A 21719-nucleotide genomic window follows, 5' to 3' on the forward strand; every position below is an offset into this window, starting at 1 on the left:
TCATGTACTTTGGCAGACACTTTAGGGAAGGAGAGTTGTGATTGATTGTGCTGGTTTTTGTTCCAAACAACACACATATAAAAAAAAAGGTGGTGGTGGTAGTTGGAAGTCATTGCAAGGATGGGGGAGAGAGAGAAGCGGTGCCAAATGGATATGCAAACTCCCTCCCACTTTCCTCACTACAGTGTGTGAGATGGCAAAGGGATGATCAAAACAGTTGAGAGGCTCATTTTTCTAAATCTGCCCTACATAGAGGAGTTCAAGCAGAAGGAAAGAAGATTCTTACTGGGAGGGAAACTGGAGGCCTCATACTGAGTCAGATCCTGGGCTTCAGGATGATTCTTTCTTAGCCCCTGAGTGAAAATGTGTCGGTTTCCCATTCAAGCAATAACCAGACCAGGTCCTTCTTAGCTTTCAAGATCAGAGGAGAGGGCTCAGACCGTCTTCCGGTAGTTTCTGAGCCAGGACTACACGACTGCAAGATTACAACATGGCTTTCCAAAGGACATGAGAATCTTATTTCTTTTAGATCGCAACTCCCAAAATTCAGCATGATTCCTTCACACTGGAAGGATCCCGGGAGTTACAGCCCAACACCAGTAATTTAAGAAGAGTTTTTTAAAATCTCAATGTGGCCCTCCATCACCATTCTATTGGCCTTTCAAGAAGGATGCTGCCCCTAGTGGTGCCTGGGGGTAGTGCAAGAGTTCATGGGATACATAGTCCTTTTAGAAGCACCTTCTAAGGAGCCTAGTAGGCAGTGAGACCACCTGTCCCATGCTCCCTTTAAACTTTCATCCCACGGTTCTGTCTGGGGAAAATTCCTGAATTCTGGGGGTTCCAGCCAAACAAAATGACAGTCCCGTGCTTATTTTCTAGTTCTGTGCTTCTCCCCCCACCCGCCGCTGTTAGTAAGAGGAGATACCTCTCCTTCCTTGAACTGCTTTTCTCAAAATTACACCACTGCTCACCATTCATATAGTTGTGCCCAAGGCAACTTTCGCCAAAGCTGAAAAAAACAAGCCAGGAAAGATAAACACTGGCTTCTCTGAGGGACATATAAGTCTGGAAAACAGACAATAGTTTGTTTAAAGGGTGTTTTAGGCAGGTGAAGTGAGAATGAGATACAGTAATGGGCTTAAAACATTTCACTAAAGGAAGTGAGACTAATGGAAAGCTGAGTTTTGTCTGGAAAACCCTCCTCACCTTTCCTGTCGTGATGTCACCAAAGGGCTACTGCCATTCTTAGTGCTGAGTGAGGGTGTTCAGCCATAGAATGTCGGGACACACTATACCTTTTGTGGGTAGAGAGAAAGGTCACTCTGGGTTAGGGGACAAGCTCACCTAGAATGTAGGGACAGGAATAAGCAGAATTGCTTTTGGAAAGAAACTGAAGGGGCAAAAAAGCTACGGATGTGAGGTTAGTAAACTGTATACCCAGCTTGTTGGGGGGGGGGGGGCAAAGTGGACCCTCGTAATTAAATTATAAACCACCCAGAGAAAGCTTTAAATTCTATGGAGCAGTAGATAAGCAGCACAATTAAGTTTCTTTTTTTTCTGTAGGTATTTTTCTCCACGCCCCCCCTCCTTTTTTAAAAGTGCAAGATATATTTGGAATTTTATACGGTAGTGCAGAACCTGTGTGGCTTTTCCAAAAGTTGTTTGGAAGCGGGCAAGTTCAGAAGCGCTTTGAACTTCCTACTCAGATGTTCCTCAAACGCAAGCGTGTCGTCTGCCGCTCTGCCTTCCCACAGGATCCCTGCTGCTTCGGCACGGATGACACGCGGAGGGGTGATGGGCAAGGTTTTAAACATCAGCCTTTTTGATCATGCTCCGTTGAAGAGAAGACAGAGCATGCTTGAACTCAAAACTCCCACATAAACAAACCAGTCTAGACGCTTGTAAGGCCTTGGGTGCTTTCTGGAGGAGCTAACAATGCCCTCACCCTGGCTTGCAAGAAGGGTTGAGAAGACATTAAATTGCTTTTCTCAACATTTGATTTTCCTCTCTCAAAGAGGGCTGAGTGTTGCATAAGACTATTTTTCTCTACAGTAGGAATGGCAAGATTTCCCCCTTTTCCTAGACTGCCTCCTGAGAGTAAAGTAACAGACATCATGGGAATGGAGATCCATCTTTCACCCAATGTTATCCACTACCATCCTCACCCAGACTTCTGCTCCCTTTCTCTGTATGAAGAAAGACACCAATTTTCATGCCTCTCTCTGTACAGATAGGGGACGTGGTGGCGCTGTGGGATAAACCGCAGAAGCCTGTGCTGCAGGGTCAGAAGACCAAGCAGTCGTAAGATCGAATCCACGCGATGGAGTGAGCGCCCGTTGCTTGTCCCAGCTCCCGCCAACCTAGCGGTTCGAAAGCATGCAAATGCGAGTAGATCAATAGGGACCACGGTGGGAAGGTAACAGCGTTCCGTGTCTAAGTCGCACTGGCCATGTGACCACGGAAGATTGTCTTCAGACAAAACGCTGGCTCTATGGCTTGAAGAGCGGGATGAGCGCCGCCCCCTAGAGTCGGACACGACTGGACAAAAATTGTCAAGGGGAATCTTTACCTTTACCTCTGTACAGATAATTCAACATCTCTTTTTACCCTCTTGTTGTTCCCCATGGGCTTGGACACTCACAGAGAATATATAAAGAAGTGCATAATTTAGACAGATCTGCGAAGATTTAGACAGATGTGCTTGAAACGATGGAAGCCATCATTTAAGAAGGACTGTAGCTTTACCTGCAGAACCATAGAATAGTTGAGTTGGAAGGGGCCTCTAAGGCCATTGAGTCCAACTCCCTGCTCAATGCAGGGAACCCAATCAAAGCAGATCTGACAGATGGTTGTCCAATTTTCTCTAGATTGAGACAATGTTAGCTCTCCTCCAATTATCTGGTCAAATCCTTCCATGCCAGCTATGAAAAAATAATAATAGTAGAAGCTCTAGGAAAGACTCCTCTCTGCCAATTTGAAAGTGACAATCCCTTCCACACTGAAGACAAATACAATCTGTCCCTTGTCCAGCTCCCTGATTTGGCTGTTTTCCAGACTGCTTTTTTGCCTCGGCCTGCTGGACAAGGATCTCTTCAAATTGGGAGAGGCCATGATGCACCACCTGCCTCTAGGCTCAACGCTCAGATGTCAAGGTTTCCCATCTGTTGAGGTCCATTCCTAAGGCCTTCAGATCCCGCTTGCAGATATCCTTGTATTGCAGCTGTGGTCTCCCTCTGTAGTCAAAACATAGAAAATCTAAAGCCAGTTTTAACTCACCACAGTACAACTAGCTATTTACAAGCATGATTTCCTGATCCATTCTCATGTTAATTTTCAGTTAATTATCTTTTAGATTGCTGTTGGAAAAAAAATCTAACAAATTATTCATGAGCCTATGCATTTGAGCAAACTTCGTTATTCTGAAGTGAGCTTTAACTGCTAACCAAGTGCAACTTGAAATAAGAGAACTTTGTAAGCAAAAGCATTTTGGCAAAGCTGTGCTTATGAATAAGAAGCTGACTTAACCACTGAAAGAATAAATTTAACTATCATAAATAAATAAAATTTTAAAGCATTACATAATGTGGGTTATCCACTAGCAGCGAATGCAGCAAGACAAATATTGACTTCCTGCCATGTTGTTATCTGAAAATCATTAGTGGGGTTATGTTATTCCCAATTCCCCATGTTCTTTTTTCTAATGTTATTAAATCCTTTAAAAAAAGATCCATTTACAATGTTCCTATAAATTCTATTATGAAAGATAGCTTCAAGGCTTGCAGATAGAAAACCAATGCAAATATAAACAGATTGATTTAGCTCCATGGCCACACTCCCACCCCTCCTGGTATCTCATAACTGCGGTGAACAGCAAAGGATGCTTATGCTACCCTTGGTTTTCTTCAGATATTCTTAATTAGGTATCAGGATGCCTTAACCCAGGTCTGACTCTGATGACAAAAGGGTGAATGGGTGGGTCAGGCTTACCAGCAAGAGTGTTCCAAAGTAGATATATTGTTGCAGCTTCACGGCCCAGGAAGGCATTTTTGGAAGGCAGTGAAAGGTCACAGAAATAAGCAAAAAGCTTGCTTCAAAGAAAGTAATGGGGCGACAGTCCTCCAGAGAGGAACCATTTGCTCTGTATCTCCAGCAAATTAGCATACAATTTTGCAAGGCATACTCAATGTATTTCTGCATTCCAAAAACACAGAGTAGTTGTGTTGGTTCCAGCCCTGAGTGTTTATAGTAAATAATCTCTCAGGACTTCTGATACTAGGTTCCTGATAAAAGTCCTGAGAAAGGAAATCAGCTCCAGATCTAAAGTTTTGAACCTCTCAGTCAGGACCCAGTTAACTAACTCTCCGGAGAACATTTTATACACTTTCAACTTTGTGCTCCCCACCACCCTCAAAATGAATTTACATATTTATTTGACTTCATGTTTTATAGTATCCTATTTCTCTCCAGATATATAGTGATCCATTTCCAGTGATATAACGTTTACTTTTGAAATTCCATATTTCTTTAAAATCATTTGTATTCAATATTCCTTTTCTAATCTTGGTTTCACAGGTTAATTTATCATGTATAGCTATATTCCACATTTCTTTGTACCATTCTTCCATTTAAAATTGATTATTATTCTTCCAATTCTTTGCAAATATCAACTTTACCACAGTTAGCATCATCATCATCATCATCATCATCATCATCATCATCATCATCATCATCATCATCATCATCATCTTTTAGTTGATTATTATTAACCATATTAAAGAAAGCAATCATTGGAGACAATCGTACGCCAATTTCTGTAATCTTTTTTGAAAGCATTGACCAATCTCTCTTCCTCATTTCACAAGTTCACTACATATGTAATGTCCTCTTTTCTTTTTTATATCTCCATCATAAAGATAAACATACACATACATGTTAACTTTAATATATGGCTCCAAAAGGTCAAGGAAGAAATTATTTAACAAGGGCTACAACACATAGCCCTTGGAAACCCACAACCTGATCCTCTTGAAAGTCATGACCACCAGACTCAGAAGCACTGCTTTAGAGCAATACTGTATTCTCCTAATGTGTCAAAGGGGCAGAGGAACTAAAGATCAAATTGCTAACATGCACTGGATTATGGAGAAAGCCAGAGAGTTCCAGAAAAACATCTACTACTGATTCATTGACTATGCAAAAGTCTTTGACTGTGTGGACCACAACAAACTATGGCAAGTTCTTAAAGAAATTGTGCTTTTGCCTGGTCACAAGCTTTTGAATTGTGGTGCTGGAGGAGACTCTTGAGAGTCCCCTGGACTGCAAGGAGAACAAACCTATCCGTTCTGAAGGAAATCAACCCTGAGTGCTCACTGTAAGGACAGATCCAGAAGCTGAGGCTCCAATACTTTGGCCATCTCATGAAAAGACTCCCTAGAAAAGACCCTGATGTTGGGAAAGTGTGAAGGCAAGAGGAGAAGGGTACAACAGAGGATGAGATGGATGGACAATGTCATCGGAGCTAACAACATGAATTTGACCAAACTCCGGTAGGCAATGGAAGACAGGAGGGCCTGGCGTGCTCTGGTCCATGGGGTCACAAAGAGTTGGACACGACTCAACGACTAAACAACAACATACATAGTAGTGTGTGGCCCCATCTTACCGGAGCAGTGAATCTGTTTAGGATTGTAATCTAACCTTTGCAAGGTTTTAGCCGTACAGTGGGACTCCCTTATCTGTGGAAACAGCATCCACTGATTCAATTATCCACAGTCTGAAAATATTAAATATATTAAAAGAAAAATATATTAAAAGAAAAATATATTAAAAGAACTGGGCACTAGTGGGAGCTAGAGACCATGCTATGTATAGCATTGGGTATTTAAAAAGTGTTCATTTGCATTTTTCAGCATTTGTGGGGGAGGGGAGGCTAGGAACCAATTCCCCTTTACTATATTTCCATAATCCTTTCAATCCCTTGTATAGTTCCTTTTAAAAAAAGCAGAGGAGATTGATCGCTCCTGTAAATTGGAATTAACTAGCCTGTAGTGGTCGAATTTGCAGAAAGGTGAATAAGCTCATATTTACATCAGTAAAACATTCCTAATTTGTCAGGGCTTTTCTAAGTTCCGAATGATTCAGGTACCCCAAAAGGAAGGTGTCTAGAGCAGAAGGCAATGTAAGAGTCAAGTTTTCATGGAAATGTTCCCATTGTTTTCTCAGGGAAAGGAGATGTGTTCGGTGACATCTTCTGGAAGGAGACGACTCTGGCCCACGCCTGTGCTAACGTTCGAGCACTCACCTACTGCGATTTGCACATTATCAAGCGGGAGGCCTTGCTGAAAGTTCTGGATTTTTATACTGCTTTTGCAAACTCCTTCTCAAGGAACTTGACGCTGACTTGCAACCTGAGGAAACGGGTAAGGATCAATTTCTTTAGTCAAATGAGAACAGATCCAGCATTGATTTGTGATTTGTAATTCAGTGTGTTCTTCCTCAAGCCGCTATAAGAAAGCCGTCAGAAGCACCCAACCATTATTCCCTTCGAGTGCAGAATTTGGCATTAGTTGAGAATTTCAGTTTGTTTCTCTTCCCCACCACCGCCACTTCTCCTTCATCTTTGCCTTTAAAAGCAAGCTTTTGGGTTGATCCTCGGCTAGGGACGAGGGAGAGCCTCCACTGATTGTTTTGAATCTTGCACGCTAAAAGATGTAAGTTTGAGGTCTGCGCAGACCTTGAGGCGGGAAAGAAATGACCTAACAATAAGAGCTCAAATTTGACAAGGGAGCTCAGCAATTGGCCGCATTGTTGGCTGGCCTTCCTGCCCCTCCCTGCAAAATTTCGCTGAATTTAGATTTTGTTGTTGATTTCCCCAGCATTTCTATATTTTTGGGGAAACTTCTTTTTTTTAATTACTCAAAGGGAAATGTGTATGGCTCGTTTTGCCCTAGAAGAGGGTCATGGGTGTGTTTTACCTGTGTGACTATTGCCATAATATTATAATCGTCGCAGTGTTTATCCAACTTGATAGGTCTGCTGTTCTGTGATCCTATGAAATGGCTTTCATTGCATGATAACGGATAAATTTTATCAATGAACAGGCAGATTCGGGACTTGGTGTGGTTGGGAGCCTATAAGGAACAGATGAGAGCATTCTTCTGAGCCTGTAAGGGCCTTGGACAATAGATTTTTTTTAGGCTGCATGCTTCTAGTTGTGCTTTGTATTTTGTCCAGTGCTGCCATTTTGGGTTCGTAGGAGTGTTGCCCTCCTTTTATATTTTTATATGATGCTACTTTATGGGCTGGGTAGGGGATAGTTGTCTTTTCTATTTATTCACTGTTGGAAACCACCCAGAGTAGTAGTTGGCCACTAGATGGCATGGTTTTGGAATGAATGAATGAATGAATGAATGAATGAATGAATGAATGAATGAATGAATGAATGAATGAATGAATGAATGAATGAATGAATGAATTACTTTTGGCTGCAATTGAAGTATCTGTGCAAATGCGTTTGAATATTCATACCCGGTTGCCTTGTGAGCTTAGAATAATGATCTCAAACAAAGGCTAAAATCCTGTTGTGCAGCTACACCTAACTTGAAATTGTGCAAGCATTTGTAAAATGTTTACCCAGGTAGAAGTCATGCAGCTATACAACCAGGTGTGCAATCAGTTGCTCAGTTAGTTGTGCACAGGGACGTAATTCCCTGTGAACCTCTGCAGGCATAACATTAAATGATGCCAAGTGCAGGAGAATTTCAGTTGTTGTACGGCTGCTCCTAAAATCAGATAACAGAGAGGGTCCAAAATAAGATATTCCTGTTTATTTCATACTCGAGCAGCAAGTCTTCCTATCAGTTAACAGTGTGGGAGATAATAAAAATATTAGCTGCTAAAAATATACCTTGAAGATTAGGTTGGGAGGAGACACTTTAATTTCAATACCACTGGGGAAAAAACATATTCTTTTTATTACAGTGTTTAAAGAACCAGATTAATGAAGGTCATATTCTTGTCTACATGAGCAAATTCCTTAAGTGTGATGAATGGGTTTATGGAGCATTAACTCCAAGATTTTTATGGCTGGGATGCCTTCCTTTTTTCTATAGCCTTACTTTATCATTCAGCAGATAAAAAGTTCAAAGGTACAAAAATATCTTAAAATACTATAATAATCTGTAATAAATTTCAGCATTGCTAGGCATTGAGAAAGTCCCTAGATTTCAGGCTGTACAGTGCAAGGTGTAAGAGATGTACCATCCATCACTCTAACTCCCACTTAAGACTGCCATCCTATGCATAACATTTTGGGTTGGGTCATATCTTTATTGGATCACTAAAGGTAACAAAAAGGAAGTAGCTCCCTTATAGTAGTCATAAGCATACTGGGATTATTCTCCAGATGAAGTGAGGTTCCACCAGATGTTGTGTCAAATTGCAGCTAAATAACTAGATGCCGTTGATGAGTGACTGTGTGACTGTCACACAGCTAGGCATGTGACCAGGCATGCAAGCAGCACTTTGGCGATTACTTACAATGTGCTGCAATGTGATTTTACTCACTCCAGAGTAAAAATCCTGGTACAGTGCTGGCTACCGAGTCAGACTACTGGTCTCTCTAGCCCTGTTGTGTCAAAACCAACTGTAAGCATACACCCAGAGTTTCCGATGAGATCCTTCCTTACTTCTATGTAGATATCCCTGATGGTTTTCCACCCTAGTACTGTACTAACCAAGCTTGTTCAGTCTTCAAAATCATCTGAGATCAGATGCATTACAGCAAGCATGATGATCTTCCATGTTCTCTAGAACTTTTCTTCAGGGTTAGATAGAACAGATTTGGTGGTGGTGGTAGGGAACTAGGGAGAAAGTAAGTAAGTTAGAGACTGCATATTCAGTAAAGAACAAAGAGGCCATGGTATTTGAGCATAATCTCTCCTGCCTTTGTAGTCCACTTTCTCTGCTACTCCAAGTCCTGTGCAGTCTTTCTCCCATGCTGGATGCCATAGTTCTGAGAGGTCTTCCAGATTCATTCAGCTATAATCAGGATCCACCAGGCTTCTTCAGTTGACAACATTGCTTTTCTTGGTGGAAATGAGACCAGAAGGTCCATCTGTTTCTTTTTCTCTGCCCAGTTGCTAATCACAGATCCTGTGTGGGCTGATAAGCAATTTAAGCCCAAGCCAACCCAACATGCTTCCCAGTCTTTATTTGGCAATGATAGTTGGCCCATTTCCCCAACTGTTCTCCCGACTAGGAAGGTCTCAAAACATTGTGTAACAGAATGCTTGGATGCTCAGACTCTAAAGCTTTAGATGTATTGTTATGCATTGCTGCTCCGACTGAGTCTTTAGACCACTTGTGTTTACCATCTCCCAGATTGGTATTTGTTTGTTCCTTTTTAGAATTTGCATACTTGTTTTAGCTTTCAGTATTATCTTTTAATGATGGAAACTACTGTTGTATACTGATTGTCTTCAGCTTTAAATATTGTCTTTCAAGGATGTAAGCCATCTTGGATCCTTTTTAAGGAGAAAGGCAGAGCATATACAGTGGTGCCTCGCATTGCGACATTAATTCGTTCCACAAAAATCGCTGCAGAACGAAAATGTCGCAATGCAAAATAAAAAAGCTCATAGAAACACATTGAAACCCTTCAGTGCGTTCCTATGGGCTGGAAACTGACCATTCAGTGAAGATCCTCCATAACGTGGCCATTTTCGGTGCCTCTTAAGCAAGGAATCTGTCCCAGAAAACAGCAAGCGGCCATTTTGTTTACCCGGTGGCCATTTTGAAACCGCCGATCAGCTGTTTTAAAATCGTCACTTTGTGATGCTCAGTTCCCGAAGCAGGGAACCGATCATCGCAAAGCGAAATTCCCCCATAGGGAACATCGCAAAGCAATCACTTTTGCGATCGCAAAAAATATGTCGCAAGGCGATTTCATTGCTAAATGGAGCAATCGCTATGCGAGGCACTACTGTAAATAAATAAATCAAGCAAGCAAGCTGTTGCTGTGCATGATAGCTAAAGCATGCCCTTCATAGAATCTTTCGTCAAGTACCATCTTAATTTCAAACTGAATAAATGGAATCCTTTCCATCCATTCTGCATCTTTCTGAATTTGGCCTTTTAGAAAGCCATGAGGGCTGCTCATCTGGAGCAGCAATATAGCAGCTTGATTTCAAGATGACAGCATGGAGAAGATGACCTGGATCCAATTGCTAATCCCAACTGAAGTAGACCTGTTGAATCAGCGGGGTTTACATAAAGGTTGATGTTGGTGTGGGATGTTTGGTTGCTTCTGACTTAACAGCGATGAATTAATGATCTCCAAAAGGTCCTCTCATTAAAGCCTGGCTTGGTTCTTGCAAATGAAAGGCTTTGGCTTCCTTTGTGGAATCAATCCACCTCAGCTTAGATCTTCCTCTTATCTTCCGTGTTTCTTATCATGACAGCCTGATGGCCTGAATCCAGCTGCTAAGTCAGAATGAGTGCCAAGAGCAAACGCCCATCTTCTTAACTTGCAGCACTTCACCACTGAGATTTATACTGATGGATTTAGCCCAGCGGGCGCAAGTAACAGGGTTCTTCTGAGGTGTCCAACATTCAATGACCTCCACGTAGTCGTTTTCAGCTCTGACTTTTCAGCAATTGTTTAAGTGGGCCAACTTCAGTTGCATCTAGAGGTGTGAAGATTTGTGTTTTTGCACTACATTTCCCAGAATCTCCCAGGCAGCTAGGAGAGTTCTGGGCGCTGCGACCCAAAAGCACAAATCCACACTCATCTAGTTGCAGCTCACAACTGGATATAGACCAATTTTGCTAATGGATGGCAGATGTTTTATTTTTGCACCTCCCTGAAAATGAGAGTTGATTGTGTATGACTGATAAGGCAACTTGTTCTTCTTTTACCATTTAGGGGAAATATTCTTTTGCTTTTCTTTATGTCCAAATTTTAAGGATGTGACATTTTTTTAAAAAAAAAAAGTATTTTATGACCATGAGTTTTGAAGATATACAATTATTTTCTTCAGGTGTCAGGAAACCCTTTTCTGTTGTAAAATGGCTAACTTAAGAGACAAAAGTCATCCTATTGGTTAGAACTCACATCATATTTTCTTTTTAGGATTTTCTTCTGACATGGATGCCTATCCCTTTCTTACCCACCAAGATCTTTAAAGTCATGTTGTCTTTCTTTACACTTCATCCACTCCCCTCACACCAACCCTGCAAAGCATGTCAGCGGAAAGGAACAGCAACAGGTTTCATAATATCTCAGTGGGGATTAGAACTCATTAGACCTCCCTTGACTCAGCCCTGTTATCTAACTCTTACCCCATACTGCCTCTCCACACTCTGTGGCTTATCACGATCAGCTTCACTTCTCCCCCCCCCCCCCAATTAAAAACAGGCTGGACACTGATTCTGGCATGCTAAAGAATCAATATGTCCAGAATACTATCCTGGGCCTTTGGATGCCTCACATCCTGAAAAGAGAATGGTTTTACAAACCAAAAATTTTTATTGCCTGCAGTGTTTGTCAATATATTATTTCTTCAGGATGTAGAAGTGGACGGCTTGAGATAAGCTTCCCCAGAGGGACCTCCCAACCCTTTTTTTTAAAACTATCTGAGGGAAAGGACAAGAGGCCTCTTTGGACAGCCACTTCTTGCATTTCCTTTTCTTTGGGATGGTTTTTGTTGCTGCCTCTTGTACAATGTTATGAGCTTCCGTCCATAGTTCTTCAGGCACTCTATCCACCAAATCGAGTTCCTTAAATCTGTTCTTCACTTCCACTGTGTATTCATAAGGGATTTATGACTAGCCCAGTGGTTTTTCCTACTCTCTTCAATTTAAGCTTGAAATTTGCTATGAGAAGCTGATGATCAGAGCCACAATCAGCTCCAGGTCTTGTTTTTGCTGACTGTATAGAGCTTCTCCATCTTTGGCTGCAGAGAACATAATCAATTTGATTTCGGTATTGCCCATCTGGTGATTTCCATGTATAGAGTCGCCTCTTATGTTGTTGGAAAAGAGTGTTTGTGATGACCAGCTTCTTCTCTTGACAAAACTTTATTAGCCTTTGCCCTGCTTTGTTTTGAACTCCAAGGCCAAACTTCCCTGTTGTTCCTTTTATCCCTTGACTCCCTATATTAGCATTCCGGTCCCCTAGAATGAGAAGAACATCTTTCTTTGGTGTCAGTTCTAGAAGGTGTTGTAAGTCTTCATGGAATTGGTCAATTTCAGCCTCATCAGCATCAGTGGTTGATGCATAAACGTGGGTTACTGTGATGTTGAAAGGTCTGCCATGGATTTGTATTAAAATCATTCTATCATTTTTGAGATTGTATTCCAGTACAACTTTTCCCACTCTTTTGTTGACTATGAGGGCTACTCCATTTCTTCTACGGGATTCTTGCCCACAATACTAGATACGATAATCATGTGAATTGAATTTGCCCATTCCCGTCTATTTTAGGTCACTGACACCCAGGATGTCAATGTTTATTCTTGGCATCTCCTGTTTGACCATATCCAACTTACCAAGGTTCATAGATCTTACATTCCAGGTTCCTATGCAGTATATTTCTTTGCAGCATCGGACTTTCCTTTCACTACCAGGCATGTCCAGGCTGAGCGTCCTTTCTGCTTTGGCCCAACCACTTCATTAGCTCTGGAGCTACTTTTACTTGTCCTCTGCTCTTCCTCAGTAGCATGTTGGACACCTTCCGACCTGAGGGTCCCATCTTCCAGCGTCATATCTTTTAGCCTTTTGTTTCTGCCCATGGGGTTTTCTTGGGAAAAAAATACTGGAGTGGCTTGCCAGTTCCTACTCCAGGTGGACTGCGTTTAGTCGGAACTCTCCACTATGACCTGTCCATCTTGGGTGTCCCTGCATGGCATAGCCCATAGCTTTTCCGAATTACTCAAGCCCCTTCACCACGACAAGACAGCAGTCCATGAAGGGGATAGGCCTACTTGAATCAGAGGAATTTACACAGAAGTTGAATCACCAAATGACAACTAATTCAAGGGACTGACTCTAATGCCACTAACTATGCTAGCAACAGGATTTTAGCCAGTATCACTGAGAATATGTCATATATGGTACTGGTAACTGAGCTGCCTGAAAGATTCTGGGAGTTGTGATCTATAAAGTAACTTTCCTAGTCGCTTGTCAAGGGTGGTGGGCAGGGCAATCTCTGTCCAGTTTCTTTCTGTAATGAGGAGAAGATATCATCTTGACTCTTGCCTCTCGGCTGCAAAATAACTGGGAACGGTCCTGCTTTTCCCCCTCTTCTTCCCTCTCTTCCCTCTGTCCTCTTTTGCTTTTCACCCTGATGTATTTTTCCCCCCATCGAAGTGAACTGCTGCAGATGCAATTTAGCTAGATTATGGAGAAGTTATACTTGACAAAAATCAATATACTGTACTGTAGTTTCATCTTGCTCACCTCTGAGCAGTCCTTGAAGTATTCTTCATAAGATGCCATTGTCTTCGGCACACAACGCTTTGGGGGCTGCCTTTATTTGATTTTCCGTTATTGCAAAGTCCCTTCCCTGCCACACAATTTACTCCTGATAATTAACCTTTCGGGAGGGTGGGAGAGTGCCTTCTTTAGTTACTGAGAAGACATTAGAACTGTGATGGCTAATTATTTACTTAGAGCCATTTTGAGGTGGCTTGGGACAAATAAACCAGATCCTTTGCCAGAGTGACAGAATGAACTGCAATATTTGCAGGCATTAAGGGTCTGATGAGTAAATCAGCAAACCAAAGCTGTAGTTCAAGAATGAGCAACAGAACTTGGAAATAACATGTATAATTCAACCTGTTAACAGTGATCTTACATTCAGTGGCTATGCTGGCAGGGGGATCCTGGGAGTTATAATCCAAAAGTGTAAATTAGGATGACTTTATGAAGATATACCAGGATTGCTGTAGTATAGTATATACAGTATGACACACTTATATTTAGATTATATAATGTTTGGCATGTGCAGTATGAACCCATAGCATCATAGAATCATGGAATCATAGACAAGTGAAGTTGGAGGGGGCCTACGAGGCCATCAAGTCCAACCCCCTGCTCAAGGCAGGAATGCAATCAACGCATATCTGCCAAGTGATTATCTAAGATTTTCTTGAATGCCTCCAGTGTTGGAGCACTCACCAACTCCCGAGGTAACTGGTTCCACTCTCATACTGCTCTAACAGCTAGGAAATTCAATCAATCCATCCATCCATCAATCCTCCCCTGCAATCCCAAACTGACGTATTTAGGGATGGATGGATGGATGAATGGATATAATTTGGATAGTTAAATTTCATTTTTTATGCCATCTTTCTCCCATTGAAGAGACCCAAGGTGGCTTACAATGGCTTAAATGTTCACATGTGTTCATTCTTAAGTCTATTCAGTCCCATCTTTTTATAAATCTGTTGATATAAGAAAATTCCTAAAGGAAATTTTTATTTAGCTACTTTTCAGCAAGGTAACCATGTTAAAGGTAAAGGCAAAGGTTCCCCTGGACATTTAGTCCAGTCGTGTCCGACTCTAGGGTGTGGTGCTCATCCCCGTCTCCAATCCATAGAGCCAGCATTTTCCGAAGACAGTTTCCGTGGTCACGTGGCCAGTGTGACTAGACACAGAATGCCGTGACCTTCCCACCGAGGTGGTACCTATTCAGTTACTACTCTCATTTTTACATGCTTTCGAATTGCTAGGTTGGCAGGAGCTGGGACAACCGATGGGAGCCCACTCCATCACGTGGCTTCTGATCTTACGATGGATGGTTTAACCCACAGCGCCACCACGTCCCTGTAACCATGTTAATTGACAGGAAAAAAAGCTGACTGGGGAAAAATTGATTTGTTTGAAATATGGTACTGGAGGAGAGCTTTGCAGATAATCTGGCCTGCCAGAAAGATGAACAAGTGAGTCCTAGATCAAATAAAGCCTGAACCATCTCTGGAGGCAAAAATGGCTGAACTAGATCTGTGTAATTTGGGCACATCCTGAGAAGGCAGGATTCTCTAGAAAAGACAATAAAGCTTGGAAAGGTTGAAAATGAAACAGTTGTGGTGCCCAACAGGTGTATTTCAGCATATTTTGTCCATTAAAATCCACTTCCTCATAAACATGGGATGCTAAAGGCCACAGGTTTACATAACACAAAATAAACAGGTGTAGACCAAGCAAGATGTGGGGGTGAAATGGATGCATTCGACATGGGCTTTTAAAATGGCAAAGGCCTTGATAATGGTCAGTGATAGTACTGATTACATATGCAAAGTGTAAGATTCTGGAAAACGGAAGTCTCTTTTTCTCAGTTTTTAGCCTGGTGCAGCCCATGATGGGTTCGAGGGGTGGTCAATTGACCCCACATTTTCTAACGTTGATTGTTTCTGTTTTAAATTAAAAAATACTACCGGGGGGGGCAGCAGCAGTCTGTTGTCAGGGAAGTTCATTTGTTCTTTTAATATGCTGTAATGGAGCTGTAAAAGGAGAAGGGGATGACAGAGGACAAGACGGATTGACAGTGTCATCGAAGCGACCAACATGACTTTGACCCAACTCTGTGGGGCAGTGGAAGACAGGAGGGCCTGGTGTGCTCTGGTCCATGGGGTCACGAAGAGTCGGACACGACTAAACGACTAAACAACAACAACAACAAAATGGAGCTGTGGATACCCAGTGCAGTGTAGTGGTTAGAGTGGCTGACTCAGGAAGCCTGGGTTCAAATCCCACCTTACCATGGAAGCTCACTGGGGATGCAGAACTGGTAAAACAACTCCTTAAGTATCTCACTTACCTTGAAAGTCCTAGTAGGGTGTCTGTAAGTCACTTCTGACTTGACGGCGCATAACATAACATAATGGAGCTATTCTCTGCCATGTTGATAGTGTTCTAGAGATGCACTGTGGGTTGGAGGATGGCTTGTTGTCCTCTTTTGTGGGAGAAGGGAGTTGCCTGCATGGGACATGCATGGCTGCTGCTCTTTGGTGCTAGAAGCAACTGGCTAATTTGGTTGTTGCTGTTTACTTAAATGAAAGTTTACACAAATGCTTCCATTGCCTTCATAGCATCTCCGCCTTGCCCCACCAAATGTTACATGTTTGTGTTCCCCTGTTAAGAAAAAGAGATGGGTTTCCCCCCCTTCTTTCATTCTCAAACTCAGAAGTCATCCAGCAAGTTTCAAAACAGCACTCATTTTCTATTCCAAGCTGTCAAAACATATTCGCAGAAGAGATAAAACTTTGCTTGGTATCATGCACAAGCATGGGAAACCACTTTTTTTTCTCTCCTGTAAGAGGACTTTTTTGCTGGCTTCAGCAAGATTTCACATTTGCAAGAATGATGTTTGCAGCTGCTACATAAATGGCACAAATAGCATATATTTGCAGAAATAGCAACACTAACATGCAATAGCTACTGCCTTCTTGCTTCATGGTTTTTTTCACTAGAAGCATTGGATGGTTTGCTTGTGTCTTTTTGATCAAACAAGCAGTCTTGTGTTTATTCTGTATATGTGATATATTTCAGACTGGGGAAATTCGCTTGCTTTGTACAGAAACAGCTTTGTGCAAGTTGTGGGGCTGAGGGGGGAGAGATCTAATTCTCGAAGCAAGAAGTCTCATGGATGATTGGAAATATTGTCGTGATGTGACAGCCAAGAGACAGCCTGTCTCTCCAAGAATTAATAATTTAGCGATACTTCTTCAGAACACTAGTACTATTGTACAATTGGGGCGAAGATTTCAGGTTGCCTCTATTCTTATTATTATTAGTTTTATTTGCTGCATTTCTCCCAACAAGGGACCCAACGCGGCTCACAGCATTAAAATACACAAAATTAAAAACATAATAAGTTAAATATTAAAAGACAAATTAAACAATATATGATTTAAAATAAAATTAAAAGATTAAAACATGAAAACATGGAAAAGATTAAAATTAACATTGCTGAGCCACAGAAGACGAAACTTAGTGGTCTGTCTGCCTTTCAACAGGTCTGTTTGAGTTCTCCAAAATTGTGGATTATTGGGAGTAAATTTCAGATAATAGCCTTCTTAATGTTAGAACATCCATCAAAGGTAATGTTGAATTAATACAATACAAATGTCAACCCAAGAAAATTATATTTAAAACATTCACCTTTCCAAAATAATGTTCTTTTATGACCAGAATATAATTGGATCCAGAGGGAAGCATTTTCTACATTAAGTTAGTACAAAAAGTAGAGAAGGAAGGAAGGAAGGAAGGAAGGAAGGAAGGAAGGAAGGAAGGAAGGAAGGAAGGAAGGAAGGAAGGAAGGAAGGAAGGAAGGAAGGAAGGAAGGAAGGAAGGAAGGAAGGAAGGAAGGAAGGAAGGAAGGAAGGAAGGAAGGAAGGAAGGAAGGAAGGAAGGAAGGAAGAAAGAAAGAAAGAGAAAGAAAGAAAGAAAGAAAGAAAGAAAGAAAGAAAGAAAGAAAGAAAGAAAGAAAGAAAGAAAGAAAGAAAGAAAGAAAGAAAGAAAGAAAGAAAGAAAGAAAGAAAGAAAGAAAGAAAGAAAATCTTTTTGATGTAATTAAGCTTAACATTGCCTTCAAGACCTGGCTTGGTTTCAGCAAATGTTTCTGATAGTGCTGTAACATGACAAGTATCTCTTAGGGATAAACATGAAAGCAACATTAAAAATGTGTTAAATAAGCATGTGCCATTAAGTCAATTCTGACATACGGTGACCCTTTCCAGGGTTTTCCAGCTAGAGAATACTCAGAAGTGCTTTACCCTTTCCTCCCTCTAGGGGCGCTGTGGGACTGTGCAGCTTGCCCAAGGCCACATAGGCTGGCTCTACTGGCAGGAGGAACAGTGGGGAATTGAACTCCCAACCTCTAACTCCAGAACCAGATATCTCAACCACTGTGCTATCCAGCCAGCCTAAATGAATTACAACAAGAAATACTGCTTGCAAAAACACTAGGCAAAGTTGTGTTGGAAAAATGCATATATTAGAACAGGCGTGCATCCTTCAGTGGGTTGGGGGAGTTGACTGCAGCCCTTGATGCTGTGAAGATGGTCACCCCAATGTAGTAGCTGTTTCAAGGGGCCACCAGAAGCAAGCTTGCCCTTATTGACTGCATGAATGAAATTTTTATAAGGTTCATTGTACCTTACTGCTTTGCACGTGCGTTGATGTTGCTTTTGCTTACTGTTTTTTTAATATGATATTTGTTTGGTCCTTTTTTAGTATTCATGTATTCCCTGTCGTTCGCTTTAAACACTGTCTTTTAATGATGTAAGCCACTGCGGGTCCTTTTTAAAGGAGAAAGGTGGGATCGAAATATTTTAAATAAGGAAACCATGTAGAGCAATGGTTCCCGACCTTGGGCAATCCGGGTGTTCTCGGACTGCAGTTCCCAGAAGCTTTCTCCACCCGCTGTGTTGGCTGGGGTTTATGGGAGTTGCAGTCCAATAACACCTGGGCTTCCCAAGGTTAGGAACCCTAGCATTTAGGCAGGAACCACCGACTGTTTGTGAGGAATATCACTCAACCGATACAGCTCCAAATTGCTTTTTAAGCCTCAGAAGAGGTTGCTTTTGACAAGATGTTAACAAAGAAAAGGCAAGAAGACTTTGATTTGCGAATTGTCTAGCACTTGCTATGTTAGCCACAAACCTGTTGTACCTCCCACAAGTCAGTGGGCTAAGAGTTTAGGACGAAATGGCACATTTAGTCCTCCTTGTGCGGCAAATATGAAAAGGTACTTCACCGGAAGCCTACACATGGACACTTTTTTGGCATGCAACAATATCTGTGCAAGGGTGATCAATGAAAATGTAACCTGAGACCAAGATCTTCTGTTCCTTTAAAGCCGCGCAAAGACAATCGCTCTGCAGAAAAATCTTCTTTTCCTGCAAAAAAAAATATGCCAGCATGAAAGACTGCAGGTGTTTAGCAAAGCGTCAGGATCCTGGAGATTAACTAATTGTAGAGTCATCAATCATTTTCACTGCACAACCAAGAGCGGGGGCCCTCTCCCCTCCTCCGCCCGCCCTCCTCTTCGAAACCCTAAGTCCCCTGTGCAATCTGAACAGCACCATTTTAATGGCAAAAATGTTGCTTGCCGTACAAGGAGGATTATGCTGAATTTATTGGCAAGGCAATTGAAACAGCGGCAGGATAGTTTGTTTTAAAGGCCAGGTTGCAAATCAAAGCCAGTCCACCTGGGAAAAGCGCAGAGTTTCATGGCAATAAAAAAACATCTCTTTAGGTGGTCCGTTATCCTTCCCAACGCTTCCAATTACTGGAATGAGCAAAGCTGGGTGCAGGGGAGGGTGAGCCTGTATCGTGGGAGGCAAATAAAACCCAGTAGCAAGATGCTCAAATTCTAAGTACCAAGAGCTAAAGCTCAGCAACATTACTTCCTGTCAACTACAGTTCCCGGAATTCATGGACTAGCACTGGTCCAGGATCCCTAAGCCCACACTAGTCACATTGGCTGGGAGTTCCTGGAAGGTGTGAACCAAAAAAGTCATATCCCCACGTTCTGCCAGAGGTGTTTGGCCTGTGCCTTTTGCTCCAGCCACTACTCTCAGGTGGCTAAACCTGATATCTACCAACCTGTTTTCAAAACAGCATTTCAAAATCTATGGAGGTTATTTGTTGAACTCCATGCCTGACTTTCCAGGTAGGGTTGGAGGGCAGGTCCCATAGGCACTGGAGCCTGAATAAGTATAAGGGTGGAGAATCATGGGACTTGAAGTCCATCAACTCCCATGGATGTTCTGCATCTGTGGCACGGCAGGTAGAAGACAATCCAGAATTTCTTTCTGGAGAGGGTGGTGCTTTGGGGGTGGGTCAATTATTGGACGGATAGCAAGACAGCCTACTATGGCCAAGAGAACAAGGGGGTTGTCAACAGAAGTGAAATATTTTTCAGGTCAGTTTTATAGACATTGGGGGAATGCTTGAGTTTTGGATCCTGCTGACCCACGCCTGCCCCAATATATGAACCGAAAAAGCAATCTTTTGGATCAGACCCATGGTTTGATGTCTGTGGTAAGGCTTTGGTCCCTTGGTGGCCAACCAGATGCCTATAGAAAGCCCAGAAGGAGGCTACGAAGGCAATGGCTTCTCCCTGTCCGTATTCTCCATCAACGGATTCTACGTAAAAGACGTGACATGATGTAGTAGCCCTATTGAGATATTCCTGGATTGAGAGGGTGACCAGTAAAGAAGTGTGAAAGTGAATAAATATAGATCAAGAAATTGTATATCTTATAGATGCCTGTTTTAGAAGAGGTAGCCTTGTTAGTCTTTGCTGGCATATTAGGCAAAAACAAAAGAAGGAAAAAACAAGACAAAAACATTGTGTAATCTTAAATACTAACTGTTATAATTTAATGTGAGCTTTTGTAGACTTCCCTGTCTACAAATCTCACATTAAAATATAGCAGTTAGTTTGAGGAAGTGGTCTTGTCCATGAAAGATCACAGTAATATTGATTGATTGATTGATTGATTGATTGATTGATTGATTGATTGATTGATTGATTGATTGATTGATTGATTGATTGATTGATTGATTGATTGACTGGCTGACTGACTGACTGACTAATTGATTGATTGATTGATTGATTGATTGATTGATTGATTGATTTAACTTATATGCTGCCCACTCTACCCAAAGGTCTCCGGGCGTTAACATTAGTCTTTATATAACATTAGTCTTTATGGTGCCACAATGTTTTTGTCTTATTTTATTTTATTTTCATAGAATCATAGAAGAGCGAAGTTGGAAGGGGCCTATAAGACCATCAAGTCTAACCCCCTGCTCAATATAGGAATCCATATCAAAGCAGATCTGACAGGTGGTTGTGCAAATTTCTCTTGAATGCCTCCAGTGCTGGAGCACTCAACACCTCTCGAGGTCATTGGTTCCATTGTTATTCTGCTCTAACAGTTAAGAAGTTTAGTTTTATTTTATTTTGCCTGAAACTGTAAAGGGCAGTGTCTTACCCAATATTTATGGAGCTCCAACTGCAGAAGCATCTGCAGTGAGCTGACAAGATGGTGGTTGTGCGCCTGGTCCGGTTGCCTGGCAACCGCCTCCACCTTAGACTGCTTCAGCTGCTTCTGCAGGTGGAGCAGCACCTCTGGGTGAATATTGAACACGTCGTAGCCATCAAATGCAAAAAAAACCTAAAATACTTCATTGCCATAATGAGAAACAGAAGATTGTTACAGCTGCTCACTGAATGAAAATAACTGGTGAAAGAAATGCCAGAATAGCAACCTTCATCTCTTGTGAAGAGTGTCCTGATAGACTGAAATGATTTGAGACAGGTCTCTGTGTACTGCGATTTCTGATGTCTGATTGACATCCATTAATTCTTTTGCATAGAATTTATCATGTTTCTCTTATGGAGATTGCAGAGAGGCATTGTTGGCAAACGATGGCATGGATCATACGTATTAGCTGAGGAATAAGTAAAAATATTGCGTCCGCCATTGTTAGGTGCCATGACAGTGTTGCCAGAATAAATGTGGGGGCAGAGCTGGCATCTGGGTTTGTAGTAGCGTACAGACCCCATTGTTGTATCAGTGCTGTGTAACTTATTGTGTGTCAGTTGTTGCTTGAGATGGTCGAGTTGTCTATAAGCAAGTATAGGCCTACTGCCAAGTGTTTGGTAGAGTGACATTGTAGTAAGTGTTGTTTACAGACGATT

General features: G+C 41.8%; 1 protein-coding gene across 1 annotated transcript in view; it reads left to right on the plus strand.

The window, feature by feature from the left end:
- The window catches only part of KCNH5 (potassium voltage-gated channel subfamily H member 5), a 216315-nt gene that overhangs the window by 176598 nt on the left and 17998 nt on the right, over nucleotides 1–21719 (plus strand). The window contains exon 10 of the mRNA XM_020809805.3: nucleotides 6223–6419. Coding sequence (XP_020665464.3) covers nucleotides 6223–6419 — 197 coding nt within the window. The remainder of the gene's footprint in view (nucleotides 1–6222; nucleotides 6420–21719) is intronic.

Source organism: Pogona vitticeps, chromosome 1 (genome assembly GCF_051106095.1).
Source record: "Pogona vitticeps strain Pit_001003342236 chromosome 1, PviZW2.1, whole genome shotgun sequence".
Classification (NCBI taxonomy): domain Eukaryota; kingdom Metazoa; phylum Chordata; class Lepidosauria; order Squamata; family Agamidae; genus Pogona; species Pogona vitticeps.